An 18,584-nucleotide genomic window follows, 5' to 3' on the forward strand; every position below is an offset into this window, starting at 1 on the left:
TTGTTGCTGTTGTTTTTACACTAATTGTGCTCAGACATGACCTAGGCAATGCAGTGCTTGAAACACCAGCAGCTTGTCTGCACTAGCACTCCCACTGTCGCTAACACAAGCAGAGCTGAGCTGGTGATGGCAACAGTAGCTTGTGTGTCCTGCAGAAGGCAGAAGCGTCAGGTAAAGTGCAAACGCGCAGAGAGCAGCAGGCTTTTCCCTGGCCTGGGTGCTAGAGACATCAGCATTACCAGGGGCAACACCACACCTTGAACTCAGGACCAGGTCGGTACACAGCAGAAGAAATGATGTTTCTGATTGGTTTAAAGTGTAATTATTTGATATTTTAAAGTCTTCACAGGCGCTGGCTTAATGCGGGGGGGGGGAATACAATTTGTAGTTGTTATAGGGCAAAAGGGTGCTCTGAGTGGATAGTGCAGAAGACAGAATCAGGAGACATGGAGCTAGTCACTCACTTTTTCTCTGCCTCCGTTTGCTCAGCCCTGACACCATGCTTGGTGCACTTCAGGCAGGAACCTGAGCTGCTTCACGCTCTCTCTCAGATCATATGTGATCAGCTTTTAGGGATTTTTGATGTTTTTAATTATCTATTTGAATGTCACATACTTGAAAGTAAGGAGCTAACAACACTGGCACTGTGTGGGCAGCAGCAGTGTAGGCTTCCTCCCCGCACAGCTCTGCCAATTCACCTCACCCACAGAACCCTCACAGCAGCTGCAGGAGCCGCGAGCTACAGGCTCTGCTCCGCTCACTTGTTACCTCAGGAATGCCAGGGAACGTTTGACACTTAGCTGGCAGTCACAGCCTGCACACGCTGCCCAAGTCTGCCAGGTGAATCCCCAGGGAGGGGCCCTAAGGGGTCTCACATGCAAGGAAGCAGAACAACCACATTTGCTCCAAAATATGTACATGTGCTCTTAAAAAAGCAGCAAAACCAAGAAGAAAAGGATTCCACAACAATCATCTGATGGTCTCTTGTTTTCCTGTTTAAAAGATTCATTCTGAGAAGCAGGGGGCTCAATCTGCGGAGAATAAAGTCCATGCACTTCAACCCTGACTTGAAACATCTACGTTTAATCCTTCCAGTGCACCTCAACTTTAACCTCTAGCCCTGGGTCCTACCTGATCACGTTACACTCAAGCCAAAATGGGAAGTTTCCCTGTGAAGTGAACCAATATCCACTAACGATTACGAAACCAAGCAACACAGTTGCACTTGTGATGCAGGACGGCACTTCAGTTCTCCAGAGGGGGAAACGCCTGCTCTTCAGCCTGCCATATCCCTGCCCAATAGTTTTAAAATGAAAAATGCCTAGTGAAAGTTTCAGTGTTGACAACTCTTGCGATTTTATTGTGAGCCTCATGATATTTGGTGTTTTTCTTAAAGCCCCAGCTGCTGGAATCCACAGATGGCATGGGAAACTCAGCTTTCGTGTTTTAAAAAAGCAAGTTTCTAATGCTCATGGTTGCAGAGAAAAGCTTGGAAGCATGAAGCAAGCATGCCCTACAGGCTCAGAAAACAAGTAGGCAAAAATAAAAAAATCAAAACACTTATTTTTTTAAAAAAATCTCATGATTGTTAAGCCAGTCTCAGGATTCTGAAGGCTTGGGTTGGCAATAGTGTGTTTCTAAAATTCTTGTTACCCAGATGAAGAACAAAGGCTAAAAAGAAAAACGTTTCATGATTGTGCCTGGAACAGAGCAGTCATTTCCAGAAGCAGCAATGTATTATTAACGACAATAGATGGAGCAAGGATTGGCTACAAGTTTTAATTTACAACTTAAACCCTCCTGACATTTCACTGGGGCCGTGGGAGAAGGGAGGCGGTGTAGCTACACAGCTATCCTTGGAGCTGGATTCTGAATGTCACTTATTTTTTTAAAACACACACCCATCCACTCCCAAAGGCAAAAAGCAAGACTTGCCAACTGGATGTAAGCCAGATAGGCAGAGAGAACCTGAGCATTCGTGGCCTGCTGCAGCTGAATTATGTAGTGTGGTAGAAATACATGGACAGTTCTAGGGTGGGGCATGTTAAAGTAATGGTAAAGGTTTACCAAAAAATAACTGTTTCACAAAGAAAGGATGATGCACAGCCATTTCAGCTACTGTTCTGAAGCAGGGACTGTTAAAAGGAGACGCCTTATTCCACTCCCAGGATCCTTCCCTCCCATTAGTGCAAAGAGAAGGTAAATATGCTACATACCCCTCAACGGTGGGCTGTAGTTCATTACCGGTCCCTAGCACGTCTCAGTTAAGAAGCTCTGAGCTATTGCTGTGGTACTCTCAGACCCTTCCCTCAAAAAATAAAAACAATGGGCCCAGTTCTTGTCTCACTAACACCAGTGCAACTCAGATGACTTCAGTAAAGTTGTTCCCGATTTATACTGGTTTGAGCTAGATGATAATTGGACCCAATGAGCAGATGGGATCCACAACGACTCTTTAAGTACGTTCTATAACACTGTCAATGAAAAAGAAATAATACACAACAGTCTGGGCCCTGATCCTGCGAACACTCACGTGAGCAGTCCCACTGAGTATATAACATTACCCAGGTGTGAGTGTTCGCAGGACTGAAGCCTTAGTCAACCCTAAAAACCCTTTCCTGCTTTAGAGGAAAGTGGCAATTCCTGTTGCAGCTCATTCGCTTTCACACAGTAAGGTAGTCAGATATGCCCATTATATGGGTAACACACTAGCCAGCTAGAACGCTCAGGTTTGTAAAAGACACCTATCACCATGGTATCAAAGCACAGACAGAATTAAGAGAAGAAAGCTCCAACCAAAAAGAGGTGTGCTCCTTTCCCCCTTCCAAAAGGTGGGTGACTTGCATGTATTGTCTGGACATGAATTGCTTTTTTCTCTCTGGCACCATTCCCAGTGGAAGCCTCCATCAAACTGGAGAGACTTCCATCTAGATCTGAATCCCATCAGACCTGGACTATGTCTGCTCTGTTCCGGCAGCATTCCACAATCCTGATCCCATTGCTGAAAACACTCTGTCTGCAGCACCTGTCACTATCTGCACTGATCCAGCTGCATTGTCTTGAGCAGTGTTTCCCAAACTTGGGACACCACTTGTTCAGGGAAAGCCCCTGGTGGGCCGGGCCGGTTTGTTTACCTGCCGCATCCACAGGTTCGGCCGATCGCAGCTCCCACTGGCCGCGGTTTGCCGCTGCAGGCCAATGGGAGCTGAGGGAAGTGGCGGCCGGTATGTCCCGCGCCGCTTCCCACAGCCCCCATTGGCCTGCAGCGGCGAACCGTGGCCAGTGGGAGCCGCGATCGGCCAAACCTGCGGATGCACCAGGTAAACAAACCGGCCCGGACCACCAGGGGCTTTCCCTGAACAAACGGCGTCCCAAGTTTGGGAAACACTGGTCTTGAGGAACATAGTTAACTTGGGGAAAGTGATCAAGTAAGAACGTAAGAACGGCCATACTGGGTCAGGCCAATGGTCCATCTAGCCCAGTATCCTGTCTTCTGACAGCAGCCAATGCCAGGTGCTTCAGAGGGGATGGACAGAACAGGGCAATTATTGAATTACACTTTCATATATTTGTTTTAACCTGCTGCCTATCAATTTCATTGGGTGACCCCTGGCTCTTGAGTTATGTGAAGGAGTAAATGACACTTCCTTATTCAATTTCTCCCCACCAGCCATGATTTTATAGACCTCTATCATACCCCTTCTTAGTCGTCTCTTTTCTAAGATGAATAGTCCCAGTCTTTTTCATCTCTCCTCAGATGGAAGCTGTTCCCTACTCCTAATAATTTTTGTTGTCCTTTTCAGTACTTTTTCCAATTCTAGTATATCTTTTTGAGATGGGGCGATCAGAACTGCATGCAGTATTCAAGGTGTGGGTGTACCATGGATATTTATAGTGGCATTATAATATTTTCTGTCTTATCTATCCCTTTCCTAATAGTTCATAACTCTGTTAGCTTTTTTGACTGCCGCTACCTATTGTCCAGATGTTTTCAGAGAATTATCCACAATGACCCCACGATCTCTTTCTTGAGCAGTAACAGCAAATTTAGAACCCATCATTTTGTATGTATAGTTGGGAGTATGTTTTCCATTGCGCTTTACTTCACACTTATCAACACTGAATTTCATCTGCCATTTTCTTGCACAGTCACCCAGTTTTGTGAGATCCCTTTGTGCTGTGCTGTCACCTTTGTACTTAACTGTCTTGAGTAATTTTGTATTATCTGCAAACTTTGCCACCTCACTGTTTACCCCTTTTTCCAGATCATTTATGAATATATTAAATAGCACTGGTTCCAGTACAGATCCTTGGGGGACACCACTATTTACTTCTCTTCATTGTGAAAATGGACCATTTATTCCTACCCTTTGTTTCCTATCTTTTAACCAGTTACTGCTCCATAAGAGGACCTTCCCTCTTTTCCCATGACTACTTACTTCGCTTAGAGCCTTTGGTGTGGGACCCTGTCAAAGGCTTTCTGAAAGTCCAAGTATACTGTAGCCACTGGATCACCCTGGACCATGTTTGTTAATCACACCAAAGAACTCCAATAGATTGGTGAGGCATGATTTCCCTTTGCAAAAGCCATGTTGACTCTTCCCCAGCATATTGGGTTCATCTATGAGTCTGATAATTCTGTTCTTTACTACAGTTTCAATCAATTTGCCTGGTGCTGAAGTTAGGCTTACTGGCCTATAATTGCCAGGATCACCACTGAAACCTTTTTAAAAAATTGGTGTCACATTAGCTATCTTCCAGTCATCTGGTACTGAGACTGATTTAAGTGATAGGTTATATACCACAGTTAGTACTTCTACAATTTCATATTTGAGTGGTGAATACCATCTGCTGCTGGTGATTTATTACCATTAAATGTATCAATTTGTTCCAAAACCTCCTCTATTGACACCTCAGTCTAGGACAATTCCTCAGACTTGTCACCTAAAAAGAATGGCTCAGGTGTAGGAATCTGCCTCACATCCTCTGCAGTGAAAACTGATGCAAAGAACTCATTTAGCTTCTCCAGAACGGCCTTGTCTGCCTTGAGTGCTCCTTTAGCTCCTCAATCATTCAGTGGCTCCACTGATTGTTTGGCAGGCTTCCTGCTTCTGATGTACTTAATTTTTTTGCTATTTTTTGTGTCTTTTGCTAATTGCTCTTCAAATTCTTTTTTTGGCCTGCCTAGTTATATTTTTACACTTGATGTGCCAGAGTTTATGCTCCTTTCTATTTTCCTCATTAGGATTTTACTTCCAATTTTTAAAGGATGTCTTTTTGTCTCTAACCGCCTCTTTTAGTCTGTTGTTGAGCCTGGTGGGTTTTTTTTTTTTTTTGGTCCTCTTACTGTTTCTTGGGGAGGGGGGAGGGTATATATTTAGTTTGAGGCTCTATTATTGTGTTTTTAAAAAGCTTCCATGCAGCTTCCAGGCATTTCACTCTTGTGACGGTTCCTTTTAATATCCATTTAACTAGCTTCTTCATTTTTGTGTAGTTCCTTTTTCTTTTTAAGTTAAATGATACGGTGGTGGGTTTCTTTGATATTTTCCCCCTGACAAGACATTAAATTTAATTACATTATGGTTGCTATTACCGAGCAGTTCAGCTATATTCACCTCTTGGACAAGATCCTGTGTGCCACTTAGGACTATGTCAAGAATAGCCTCTCCCCTTGTGGGTTCCAGGACTAGCTGCGCCAAGAGCCAGTAATGGCATCTAGCAATTTTATCTCTGAATCCCATCCTGAGGTAGCCAATACCCAGTCAGTACAGAGATAGCTGAAATCCCCGGTTATCACTGAGTTTTTTGTTTGGGTAGCCTCTCTAATCTTCCTGAGCATTTCACAGTCACCATCACCATCCTGGTCAGCAGTATATTCCTACTGCTATATCCTTATTATTCAAGCATGAAATTTCTATCCATAGATATTCCATGGTACTGTTTGATTCATTGAAGATTTTTACTATATTTGACTCTATGCTTTCTTTCATACATAGTGCTGCTTCCCCAACAGCATGACCTACTCTGTCATTCCTATGTATTTTGTTCCCTGGTATTACCATGTCCCATTGATTATCATCATTCCACCAAGTTTCTGTGAAGCCTATTATATTAATATCCTCATTTAATACCAGGCACTCAAGTTCACCCATCTTAATATTTAGCTTCTATCATTTGTGAACAAGCATTAATAAAATTTGCCAATATTTAGTTGTCTGCTTTCATGTGGTTTAACTGAATGGGACTCCTTCCTACCTGTACTTTATCAACTTCTATTCTCTCCTTTTTACTAGGATATGGAGAATCCCCTTTAATAAATCCTCCCCTAAGGGATGTCTCTATCTGAACCATGTGCTCTTCTGCAACTGTTGGCTTTCCCCCAGCCCTTAGTTAAATAACTCATCTACAAACTTTTTATACACACCAGCAATCTGGTTCCATTTGGTGTAGATGGAGGCCATCTTCCCTTTACAGCTCCTTCCTTTCCCAAAAGGTTTCCTAGTTCCTAATAAACCTAAATCCCTCCTCCCAACACCATTGTCTCATCCACCATTGAAACCCTGCAGGGATAGTCTCAGTGCCAAGAAGACATCATGACACCATCTGGAAGGAGGGTCCCAACTATGGGATCATTTCCTTCCACTACAGCGTGATGTTCTCCTTTCCTGAGACTTTCATCCTCCGCAACAGCACAGAGGCTGTCAGACTGGGGGTGGGACCCGCTTCTACTGAAAAGTCTCACGTATGTAACTCTGTCTCCTTTCGCTCCTCCAATTCAGCCACTGTAGTCTCAACAGCCCATACTCGGTCTCTGAGGTCCATGAGCTGCATGCACTGAATGCACACATATGTAATGTGCCCACGAGGCAGGTAATAACACTTGCTGCATTTGGTGTAATAAACTGGATAGCCCCACTCTGCTATCGAGGTTCCTGAAACATTAGCGAACGTGACTGAGGGGTGGGGCTTTGCACAGCCATGAAACCACCTTCTCCCTACACCAATTGCCTTCTCAGACCCTTCAACCTCTGATCCATGAAGTCTCGTTGGAGTGGCACAGTGGCTTCCAACTCTGCAGCTCCAATCCTTGTTTTCAGATGGGAAACTGAGGCAAACTGTTCTTAAAAATGTATGCATAAAGCCCCAAGTGCCAGAGCTGGGACTGGAAGCCAGGAGTTCCTGCTTCCCTGTCCCATGCTGTAACAGGGCTGGCTGCCTCCTGAGCACTTCCTTGTGGCCAGAGGTCACTCTGTGGTATCCTGCCACCAGTTTCTCCCCTATTCAGGGCCCCCTTAACTCACAGTCCACAGGTAATTAAACTTTTCCCTCCTGGGGTCCCATTTATTGAGTCCTTACACTCTGGGATCCCAGGCCCCAAACCCAGTTCATCTGCTTTCTCCCTTTACATAGTCCCCAGTCCTCTGTCCCAGACATAGGTCTCAATTCAAACTCTCTCAGGCTTTACCTGACTAGAGCTCAGCCCTCCTTAGCCCCCTAGCTTCCAGGCCCCATCCTCCCAGTCAGGGTCTCTAGCAAGAACTGGGCCCAATCCCCCCAGACTCAGCCTTCCTTCAGCACTCTGGGTCTGGCTTCCAGCCCCAAACCTTTCCCTCAGTCAGGCACCCTAGCAGGAGCCTCCTGCTCTTCTCCCCTTCACTGCAGCTCTTTATAGGACAAGGTAAGGCTCATTCTGTAATCAGGGTTGGCTAGCCCCAGCCCTTCAGCAGCCAGCCACCCTGTTTCACACGCTCAACCAGAACACATCCACCCACTCTTGAATCCATCTTAAAATGTTTGAGCATGTTTCTTATTTTTTTAACTCTTTTATATCCTGGTGAGTTCCTACTGTATGGAGCAGAGAAACAGAATGGTTCAAGGCTCTTGTGGAGTCAATATTCTCCACAGAAATTTTAGCCCACTCTTGCTCTCTTTGGTCTTGCACAGCTTAACAGCTACCGAGGCATTTCACACCATCTCCCACTTTGCGCCTGTTGAAATGTGGGAGACTCTTCACAAAGAGGAAAGTGTTTGCAGAGATTTCACCTAGAACCCAGGCTTCCCTACCCCCCCACCCCACCACCACCCAATGAATAGCTTTTATTATCTACACAGTGAGTTCAATATACAATCACACACATAGCTCTCCTTGAGGTATAGAGAGCACAGCACATATGAAGCTCCTCAACTAAGACATTTTTGAGCTGAAGGCCAAAAAAGCATGATGCCTCTCTTCCAAAAGTGAAATCATTGATTTTTGAAGTCACTTCTCTCCCATCTCACTTCAATCTAAAAAAAATAAATAAATCCTCCTACGGCAGGACAAAATGTAGGGAGAATTCCACTTGGAAAGGACCTCTTGAGGGAAGTTGAGGGGAGGGGAGTTGTCAGTAATCAGTCTTATAATGGAACTTATCTTACTCCATTAACTGTGGAGTTCTTATGCTATTCAGTTAGGTCAAATTGCTGATTTTTGCTGTTACCTCAAAGGGATTTCCCATCAATTCAGGTTCATATCTCCCGTATTTATACTGCACTGAGTTCTACCGTTGAATTCCTGCTGTTCACTATTTTATCAGTGCAGAATTCAGACCCCTGTAAAACTGATGGCTTCATACAGCATTTTAAGAGATCACAGTGAATAGCGCTTACATGGGACCAGGTTTCTAAACTTCACTCTCATGGCTGTTGTGTGCTGTGCTAGAGACACAGGGACAAATTCATAGATTCCAAGGCCAGAAGGGACCGATGATCACCTCGTCTGACCCACGTCTAACATGGGCCAGAGAACTTCCGCACGATAATTCCAACGCACCACCTCCTACTCTCAGAGTCAGAGGAGGGAAAGGTCAGCAGGGGTCAATGGCCACTTGGACTCATCTCCAAAGAACCCCCATGCTCCAGCCTCAGCAAAATTTCCCTGTCAGACACAATGAGAAGAAATGACGGAGAGGAAAGACAGACTTGCCCAGGCCTACGGAGGCTAGGCAGAGACTCTCAGGGCCGGCCTCCAACTACAAAATATTACCATGGTTGAATATAGATGTGAAGAATCAAATTAGCTGACATGACGCTAAGCATGACTTTGCAATCAACACAGACCAGGCTTAATTAGCATTAGCTGACACGATGCTGGTCTACACTGACTCCAAACCCATGGTCAACCTGTCAGCTAACCTGACTCTGCACAATTCAAAACTTGTGTGTTGCGTAGCATAGACTAGCACTCATTGTCTTAGGGTCTGGCTATGCTGCAGTTACAGGGTGTGACTGCAGATTGAGTCAACATATCTGAGCTAGCTTTAAGCCTGCTAGCTCGAGCACCAGAGCAGTGAATCTAGGGCAGTGTACACTCCAGCACAGGTTAGCCCACATGGAAGCGCATGTTGCCATGGGGTCACTGCTCCTGCACCCAAGCTAGCTAGACAGAATCTAGTTTAGAATCTAGAATCTTGTGTGTCTACACAAGATGCAGTCACACCCTTGGATTGCAATATAGACATACTGTGATGGAATACACCCCTGTATTCACACTCTACACACTATTGCAATAATCTTTATACAAGGTATGCCTTGTAAAGTATCATTTGAAAATTCATAATTTGCTGGTCAGTATTGTCCTGGTAAAATATGTGTGGCAATATGTATGTGAAGTTATAAAATCCCCCTGGACGATGTTATTAACCCATGTTCCAAACCCAACAGCCCCGCCCAAGCAGAAGTCAGCAGACAGGTCTGTCCTAAACAAAGGAATGTGTGCTTGCTTTACTTTGCATTTGAGCAGTCAACAGATTCATCAAGCACAAAGGGAAACAAAGGACGTTCAAAACAGATGAAAAAATCCAGCAGGGAACATCCTTCCACATAGACTCTGTCTCCCGGTTCTCAGCTGGAAACGTTTTTTGAGAGGGTGACTGAAACTATAAAAAGGAGGGACAAACACCCCAATAAACCCCTCTCTCTTCCCCTGCCCATCTCATTCTCTGCACCTGAGAAGACAAAAGGAAACAGCTGTTGGACTTGGTGGAAGGCTCCTGATCTGAAAGTTTGGTCAGTAATCTGCTGGTGCATGTGGTGAGAAAGTGTGCTTTGCAACTAAAATAATTCCCTAAGCAGATACTAGTAAGCATTTTATCTTTATTTTTCTTATAACCATTTCTGAATTTTATGCCTCATTACTCGTACCCATTTAAAATCTCACTCTTTGTATTTAATAAACAGTTTTATCTAATTCAGAGAGTGTCTAAATTCAAGTGTCTGGGTAACAATTTCAGGTAATAAACTGTCATATTTTCCCTTAAAGGAATAATGGACTTTATATACTTGAACTGTCCAGGAAAGGGCTGGGCAGTACAGGACATACATGTCTGGAGGAAGATCCAGAACTGGGGATGTGTTGGGGTCACCCTGCAGTGTAACCCATGCTGGTGAGAACCAGGGTGCAGCTGGCAGGCTGCAGTTACACACAGTCACTGAGGGTGTAGCTTGCATGCTGGAACGCTGTTTGTGAGTGACCCAGGTGGGAGCTACTACAGCCTCCAACTAGTCTGGATTGTGCCCGGTACGTCACACAGAGGAATACTAGCTAGTTTCCCCACCACAGGCCTGGGTCTGAATAAAAGCAGCTGCAATAAGGCTAAATTAAAGCAATAATAATGAGAGCAAATGGCCTGATATATTACCATGACACCTGCAGAAAGTGTTATAGCCTGTGTCTACACTAGCATGTATCTGAAAATCTCCAATCATCTAAGTGGCAGCACCAGCATAGACATTTTCTCACTCTGTCATCAAGCCTCACTCAGGCCCATCTAGATGACAAAATGCTGTGAATGCCAGTGCCTGGTCTACACTAGCACTCCCACCCGTGGAGCTGCACGGATGGTAGCACAATTGTGCAATGATATGAAATGTTAAGAAAAACAGCAGTTTCAAGAAGATACAGCTCTTTGAAGAGGAACAGACCTAGCTGTTCCAAGGGTCGTACTGCCCAAATCATTCGCTGTGACAGAGGTAAAAGAAGTTACTTGCATGCCGCTCTGAAACAATGAGTCACCCAGTTCAGAGGAGGCTGCGCTCCTTTCCTCAGTTATGCCTCCCCGGGAGTGTTTGGAGAAATCTCAAAGACAGTGGGATGCAACAGGTAAGAGGCGATATCAAGAGAGCACAGCAATTTGTGCCATGGTTTTTAAAGCAACCAATCAAATTCAGCAGTCCCGGGACTCTCAGATCTTGGATTTCTGGCTCCCAAGCAAGCTCAGAACTTGGCAATTGCTCAAATTACACTTCCCCGAGGATGTCTGCCAGAGGAAGAATCAGGCTGTCAGCAGCTGCCCGTTTCACTGGCGATGCCCATGCACATCTGAATTTAACCCTAGAAATAAGGGAACTGATGGGATCGAGAGGCAACATATTACTCTTTAGTCCAAGGGCCAAATTCAGCCCTGGTTTAAACAGGCTCACCTCCTACTGATTTCAATAGGATTTTCAATCTGCTTACACCAGGGCTGATGTCAGTACAAAAACCTTTCAAGATCAGATCTCCAATCGACTCTTTCTTCACATTAGAGTAAATTTCTTAGCTCTGAGGGGACACATGAATCTCCCATTCCCTGATTGTTTCGAATGCCCATTCTTCTGTGAGCAGTGCCCTTCCCTTCCCAGGGCGTTAGATGGGCACAAAAGCCACTGTACCCAGAACACTGAAGAGAAGTACTAGGATTTGCACTTTAAATGTTAAAATTCAAGTATAATTTTAAGAATCCCATTAAAATGCAAAGCTACAGCCTATGGGGCAGCAGAACGCTTGGGCTGTTCTCCTTTTGCTTTGATTAAAGCCATTTTTTCATCTTCTTACTAGCTGAATTTACAAGATCTACGAAAATGAGAAGAAACTGGCCCAGATTATTAATGAGGCTGGCTAGAAAGACCTGCATCTCAAGTACAGGAAAGCAAAGCCAAGCCCCCTCCTAACCTCAATTCATTAGAGCAGGTGACGACGACGCTTGGTCAGGGAAAGCCCCTAGTGGGCCAGGCCGGTTTGTTTACCTGCCGCGTCGGCGATCGGCTGAACCTGCGGAAGCGGCAGGTAAAGAAACCAGCCCAGCCTGCCAGGGGCTTTCCCTGACCAAGCGGCGGAACAAGTCTGGGAAACACTGCCTTAGAGGAACCACTAGCAAACAAGTACATCTCCCCAAATAGAGCCCCCTTTATCATTTATTTAAATAAACATTACTGTCATGCTTTGTCTTTCTGACGTACTGTTTGCACCTACCACAGAAATTTCACCTCTCACTGCCCTAGGGTTTCCATCTCTAGCCATTCCCAGCCCACAGGGCCTTAACATTGTCTTTTAGGGACACACAGGTGCTTAAAGGAGGCCTGCTCCCATTTGGCTCAGACGTTCACAGGGTGCGAAGCCCTTCGTGCCATTCAGAGAAAAAGAAAGGATCTGCAACTGAAGGCTTTAATAAAAAATGTTTTTTTTCCGAGCATACACCTGGTGGCAGCCATCTTGCTGAAGACACACACAGCATGACACTGGCAGAGAAGGGGTCCCAGTGAGACACAGTCCTGCTGGAATGCTATTGTCAGGAGCAGAAGGACATTCATGTTTACAATCTTTAAAAACGTTCAAGATTAAGCTATGGTTATTTCATTCAGTTGCTGAACCAGTAACACAGCAAGATAGAAACTGAATGGCCCGTTCTCTTCTTTTTTTAAATATTTAAAAATGAATATTTTAAATTCTCTGCCAGTGTCATTCCTCAGCCAGCTAGTGGCTGCCAACAGGGCACTCACGTGACTTTATTTCTTTATTTAAAACTCTATTTTCAAATCTATTTCACAGTCAGCACTATACATGGAGGAAGAGTCCCTTGCCTTGGGAGCTTTCCAATTGCTTCTGTTGAACAGAACGGCTGCAATTTTCCTTCATTCATCCCCCTCCCCCCTCAACACACACACACACACACACACACACACACACCCCTTTCTGTTTCAGAATCACAGAAAAGAGAGAGACTTCCTTACTGTACGTTTTCTAGTTTTCCATCCAGCCCAGTTTTAGGTGTTCAAAATAGCAGGGCAGCTACTCCTTCCCTTGGGAGATAATTGCACCGTCTAACAGAGCTCACCATTACAACTTTCTCCTGGCACTCAGCCTTTTCTTCATTTTCCTCTGTTCATCCTAGGTTTAACCCCATTGTATCATTCCTAAATTATTCCTCTCTCTCTCTCTGGGATTAACACGTTTCATATAGCGTTCATGAAATTGAACTGCCTGCAGCAGAGACCGTACAGACAGGCTCTGAGCGAGTTCATCAATCACAGCTCTCAGAGTGGACTTCAACCCTGACCCCCTCCCCCTTCCCCATCTACTCTAGTCCTTGAACTTCCTAGAGCTGAAACTGCTCATTGCACCCATTTGCTCATTTCAAAATGTGGGTGAGAGGGGAGCAGCAGGAGTGTCGCTCTGTACTAGTGCCTATCACTGTAAAACGATGATTAACAGACTTCATGCTTGTTTCTGGCCTAGCTGCACATTTGAACTCAGGACTCCGGAAGAGGCAGGCCTGTGCACAGACATCACCACTATTTTTGCAGGACATACAAAAACAATGTTTTTTGGCTCGGCAGCAGGGATTGTCCCATTTGTAAAGCATCCAGCACAATGGGGCTCCAGTCCCGACTGGGGCCTCTGAAGGGCTTCCAGGATATAAATGTTCGCTACTATGACAGTGGCCCTTACGTTATTTATTTGGATAGTCAAAGTTCATTTACTCTGTCCCCACATGTTCAGTTTTTCATGTGCCACAGTGCAGGGGTTTTGGTGACCATGAGTAACGGCATCATAGACGTTATCAAGGGAAACCTGAGGTTTTAGCTGCTTGGCTTGTGGCAACTGGTGAGGAACGGGAAGCGGCTGGCAGCTTAACTGAGTGTTTCTTCTAACATGACCAACAACAACAAAGCTAACGCCTACATGTAAAGTAGCATTGTTAGGTTTCAGAGTCAACTCTCTGTTTGACCCGAATGTGCCAGTTCACGTCTCTCACAGCTACTGTTCCAGGCTGCCTTCAAACTTAAGCAGACAACCTGACATTGGTTACAATGGTGTCACATTTTCAGTTACCTTCACAACCATGAAGGCAAGAAGCATGATTTCCCCCTCTCTCCCCGCCTCCAGGAAAAGCTGAGATTCTGCAGCTCAGTTCCATGTTCACAGAATACAAGGGATGCTGGCAACAGTGAACAGAAAATTAAATGTGTGATATGGTGGCAATGGACAGTCACTTGCAACTATCAGGTCAGAAACAAGAAAACAAAAATGCCTGAATGGCATTGGTGAGACTGCACCTACAATACTATGCAGCTCTTGGTTCCTCATTATCTGAACGATATCTGCAAACCAGAGAGAATGAAAAAGTAACAGAACTGTGTAAGGGTCAGAGGGACTGAGGAGTTAAACAACTAAATATATACACTTGGATTAAATAGCAACTAAAAAGCTACGATATCAAACTACAATTACCTGAAAAGCAAAAATACCAACAGATCTCAAAAAGGACAATTAAACTAGGAGAAATTGTATGAAATTCCACAAAGGAAAACCGTCTGGGTATCTGGAATAATTTGTGAGATCTCTTGTATAGACTCCCAATTTCTAATTTCTCTGTCACTGGGGATCTGCTGCAGCTTCTTAGAATAACTTTCGGCAGCAGCCCCCAGGCAGCGTTACAAAGGCAAAACCTCAGCAACTCCGTTCAGTTTCATTCTGAAGCCGATGCCTTTGCTAGGAAGCGTAACTAAGCATAAATACTCTCCAGAATGTAGACAAAAGATGCCTGCTGAGATGCAGAGAGTCCGGTAAAATCTGGGTTAATGGTGTTACTATTTATAACATGATAATGCCCAGACCCTCAAGGGAAGATCTGGGCCACATTATGCTCCGTTCTGCATAAACTCACAGAAAGATACAGTTCCTGCCCCAAAGAGCTTACATTTAAGGGCCCCAATCTTACAACTGGATCCACATGGATGGACCCTTAACTTCAAGGGGGTCCTGTGTGGACACAAGGGTCTGTCTGCATTGATTCAACCGCAGCAGTGTGGGAATACAAGTTGCAACACATGGGTGTAGCAAAAACCAGAGGGGAAGGAGGGAGGATGACAAGAACAGTTACTTACATGGGCTAGCGATACATACACTTTAATGGTTCCAGGATACTACAGACACCCACTTCAGCAAGCTCACTGACATCCAAGACCTGCTGCTGAAAGTAAACCCTGGTCCATTGATTAAGGACATCCAGAAATAAATCCTGGCCCAACTGATTCGGACAGTCACACAACAGCCATGGAAAGCTCTCTGGAAGTCAGGGTGAAACAGCCTCACAAGGCAGGCTCAGGGATAAAGCCAGTGTTCGATGCACACATCCCTTTCAAGGGCTGGAGGGTATATCAGATCCCTTCCTACAACCTCCTGTCGATCTGCCACTCACCAGAACATCCATTCAGACAGCCTCTGCCACAGCTAATGGGAAGATTTTCAGACCCACACACAACCTCCTCACCCCCAGCAAGTGGGTCAAGTCCACTTACACAACCTCTTGCAAGGCCTTCCCCTCCCTAAACCCCCCACATTCTCACAGAGGTTCACATCTCTTCTCCCCACCCTGAGTATACTGCCCCTAACCTAGAGGATGTCAAAACCTACACAGCACTCCTGCCCTCCTTTGCCATATGGGGTGTGGGGAGACTTTTTATTCTAGTCAAGACAATCCACTCACACAAGTGCGCCTTCCTTCCGGACCTGCGAGTGTGTCAGAGCCACTCACGCAATCAGCTGCCCAGGCCCTGCAGCAAGCGTGTCACATTCAATAATACTTCATTGCCATGTCAAGCTCTACGCTGTCGGAGCACACAAAACAGAAACCTCAGATCACCTCTGCACGCAGACACAACACATCAAGCCCCCCAAACACACACACACCAAGCCCCAAGCCCAGCAAGGGCAGGGTTTGACGTGACCCCCATACACCAAACCTCAGCGAGGGATGGAGCATCACAGGGTGTTTAGGGTTTGATCACTTGTTTGTCACATTCACTCACACAACCTCCCTGGCCACCCCACCCCTGCCACTGCAGAAGTGCAGCTACTTCCCCTCACACCAGCTCCATCTTTCCAGGAATGCCACCCAGATACACACAGTCCCTCACCACCCCACGTGCTGGAGCCGTCAGAGTGGGGGTGTTGGGGGTCTGCCACCCCCTGGCTACAGGAGTGCTTGGGGGGTCACCTGAATGCATCCAGGGGTGACATCTCCAACACACGCACACACACCCCTCCCTAGAGGGCTATGACTCTTGCACTCCTGGATCCAGAGGGTGAGAGAACAACATACACCTCCCCCCCCGGAGGGGCCAGCCCCCCCCCACAGCCCCATCTCCCCCTCCCCCCCCGGAGGGGCCAGCCCCATCTCCCCCTCCCCCCCCGGAGGGCCAGCCCCCGCCCCACTCTCACTCCAGGGGAGCCAGCCCGGGGGCAGCCCCAGCTCACCGCGCGGAGCTCCCCCGTCCGGTCCTTCATGCTCGCTCCGCCCGGCGCCCGCTCGTCGCGCTGCCGCCCGGCTCCGGCCGCGGTGGGGGCGGGGGGAGGCGCGGCACATGCGCCGGAGCCGGGCGGGCGCAGCGAGGCCCCGGGGGCACCGGCCTGGGGTTGCGCAGACTCCGGGGCCGCTGGGGGGTGAGGGCGCGTGGGGGGGCCCGGGGGTCACACCTGGGGTGTGCAGGGGCGGGGCTGCACTGGGGTGCGGAGTTACACTTCGGTGGAGGTGGTCACAGCTGGGGGTGATTTACCCTTGGGTGGGGGGCGCTAGTGCGGGGGGGTTGCACCTAGGGGTGGGGGGATTTACCCTTGGGTGGGGGGCGCTAGTGCCTAGGGGTGGGGGGGTGCTAGTGTGTGGGGGTTGCACCTAGGGGTGGGGGGATTTACCCTTGGGTGGGGGGCGCTAGTGCGGGGGGGCTTGTGCCTAGGGGTGGGGGGATTTACCCTTGGGTGGGGGGCGCTAGTGCGGGGGGGCTTGCGCCTAGGGGTGGGGGGATTTACCCTTGGGTGGGGCTGTGCCTGTGGGGAGGGTGGAAATACATGGGAGCATGAGCCAAATAGGGGGTTACTCCAGGGGCACCAGTCCCAGGGGTGGTGGGGCTAAGCAAGGAGAGCAAGGGCATGGGCACAGAGCTGCTGGGGCATGACCCTGGTGAAGAGGGAAGCACCCCTGAGAGCAGTGTGTGTGCTGAGGGTAGCAACCCTAGTCAGCATGGGGTTACAACAGATACAAAGTGTGCTGGGCAGGAGTAGTAGGGGGAGCAGTGGTGAGGGGCTCCAGCGAGTGAGGCAATCCCAGGAGGAGAGCTGCAGGGCTGGCCCTTCAGGGAGCATTCTTGGAGTTACAATGAGGGGAACCATCTCGGGGGGGGCAGTCTTGGGGCCAGTTCAAGTGGGAGTCAGCAACCCCATGGGGGTTACGGTGGAGAAGCAATCCCAAGGGTTTGCAATGGCTTGAGCAAGCCCCCCAGAGGGGGAGTTACACTGGGGATGATCCTGGGGAAGGTAAACTGTGGGGCGCTGATTCTGGGGGGTTGTGATGTTACATGGACAGGATGAACCAACCCCAGGGGTGAGGGGGTTACCCAAGGCTAGCAATCTTCCCACAAAGACAAGAAGAGATACAGAGACACACAGTAAAAGGAAAACAGCCAGGAAAAGCATCTGTATAGTGCCATTGTGTCTTTCATCCCAACTGAGCTCTCCTGTTTACTGCTAGAGCAACCTCAGAAGCTGAAGACCTGGAAAAAAAAAAAAGTCTGTTGACTAAAACAACAAGGAGTCAACAGACTAACACCCGCTCTGAAGTCTGTTGACTGTTTGCGACCTGACTGCAAGGAACTTATTACGTCAAAGAGAAAAGTTATTGCCCAGAGTCTCGGTCTTGTTTGGTGAATGCCTGCTATTCAAGGTGATAAACTGTTCTAGCTGAGAAGGTGGATTAATTATTACTGAGCAGCCACAGATGTCAAGGGCACCAATTTGGATGATGAGCCAAATGAGTTAATGCTTTTCAGAATGACTTTTCTTAGAGAGCTACAGGGCTTCTCTGCATTGTGTGCAGAAATATTAACAGTCAAACTGATTGTACTTTCTTGGTTGTGACATATTCTGTGTCAGGACTGTACACACCTGTCATTGGGCTGTCAATGTTAATTGCCAGGATGTTTCACCAGCATGTATTCCTTCACTTAGTTATTTGTTGTGTAAATATATATATTTTCTGAGGTAGCTGACGGTTTATATAGGAAGCTTTCATGTATTGCCAAAATCTACAGCCTCTCCAGTCCATCTAGAAACTTAGGTTTACAAAAAGTCCCAACTCTGGGGCATGATTTGAAATCTAAAATGATTTTCTTCAAAACCGAAGTCACAGTCAAGTAGTCCTAGTCCCATAAAGGTGTATTTTGTGTGGGTCTGTATGATAATTTGAAAGCTCCCCCCCTTCCTCAGACGTTCTTGTCAACTGCTGGAAATG

General features: G+C 46.8%; 1 protein-coding gene across 3 annotated transcripts in view; it reads right to left on the reverse strand.

The window, feature by feature from the left end:
- The window catches only part of STX1A (syntaxin 1A), a 329,962-nt gene extending 313,296 nt beyond the window's left edge, over nt 1-16,666 (reverse strand). The window contains exon 1 of one of the 3 annotated variants that reach the window (XR_006286303.1): nt 16,559-16,657. Coding sequence is in view for 2 of the 3 variants with exons in the window: in XM_037880295.2 (XP_037736223.1) it covers nt 16,559-16,588 (30 nt within the window). In the remaining variant the exon portion in view is untranslated. Of the gene's footprint in view, nt 1-13,133; nt 13,198-16,558 lie in introns of those variants that run through there. The other 2 variants (XM_037880295.2, XM_043531075.1) reach the window with 2 other exon arrangements.
- Nucleotides 16,667-18,584: the final 1,918 nt, after the last annotated feature.

The sequence above is a fragment of the Chelonia mydas genome, chromosome 17, assembly GCF_015237465.2.
Source record: "Chelonia mydas isolate rCheMyd1 chromosome 17, rCheMyd1.pri.v2, whole genome shotgun sequence".
In the NCBI taxonomy this organism is placed as follows: Eukaryota; Metazoa; Chordata; order Testudines; family Cheloniidae; genus Chelonia; species Chelonia mydas.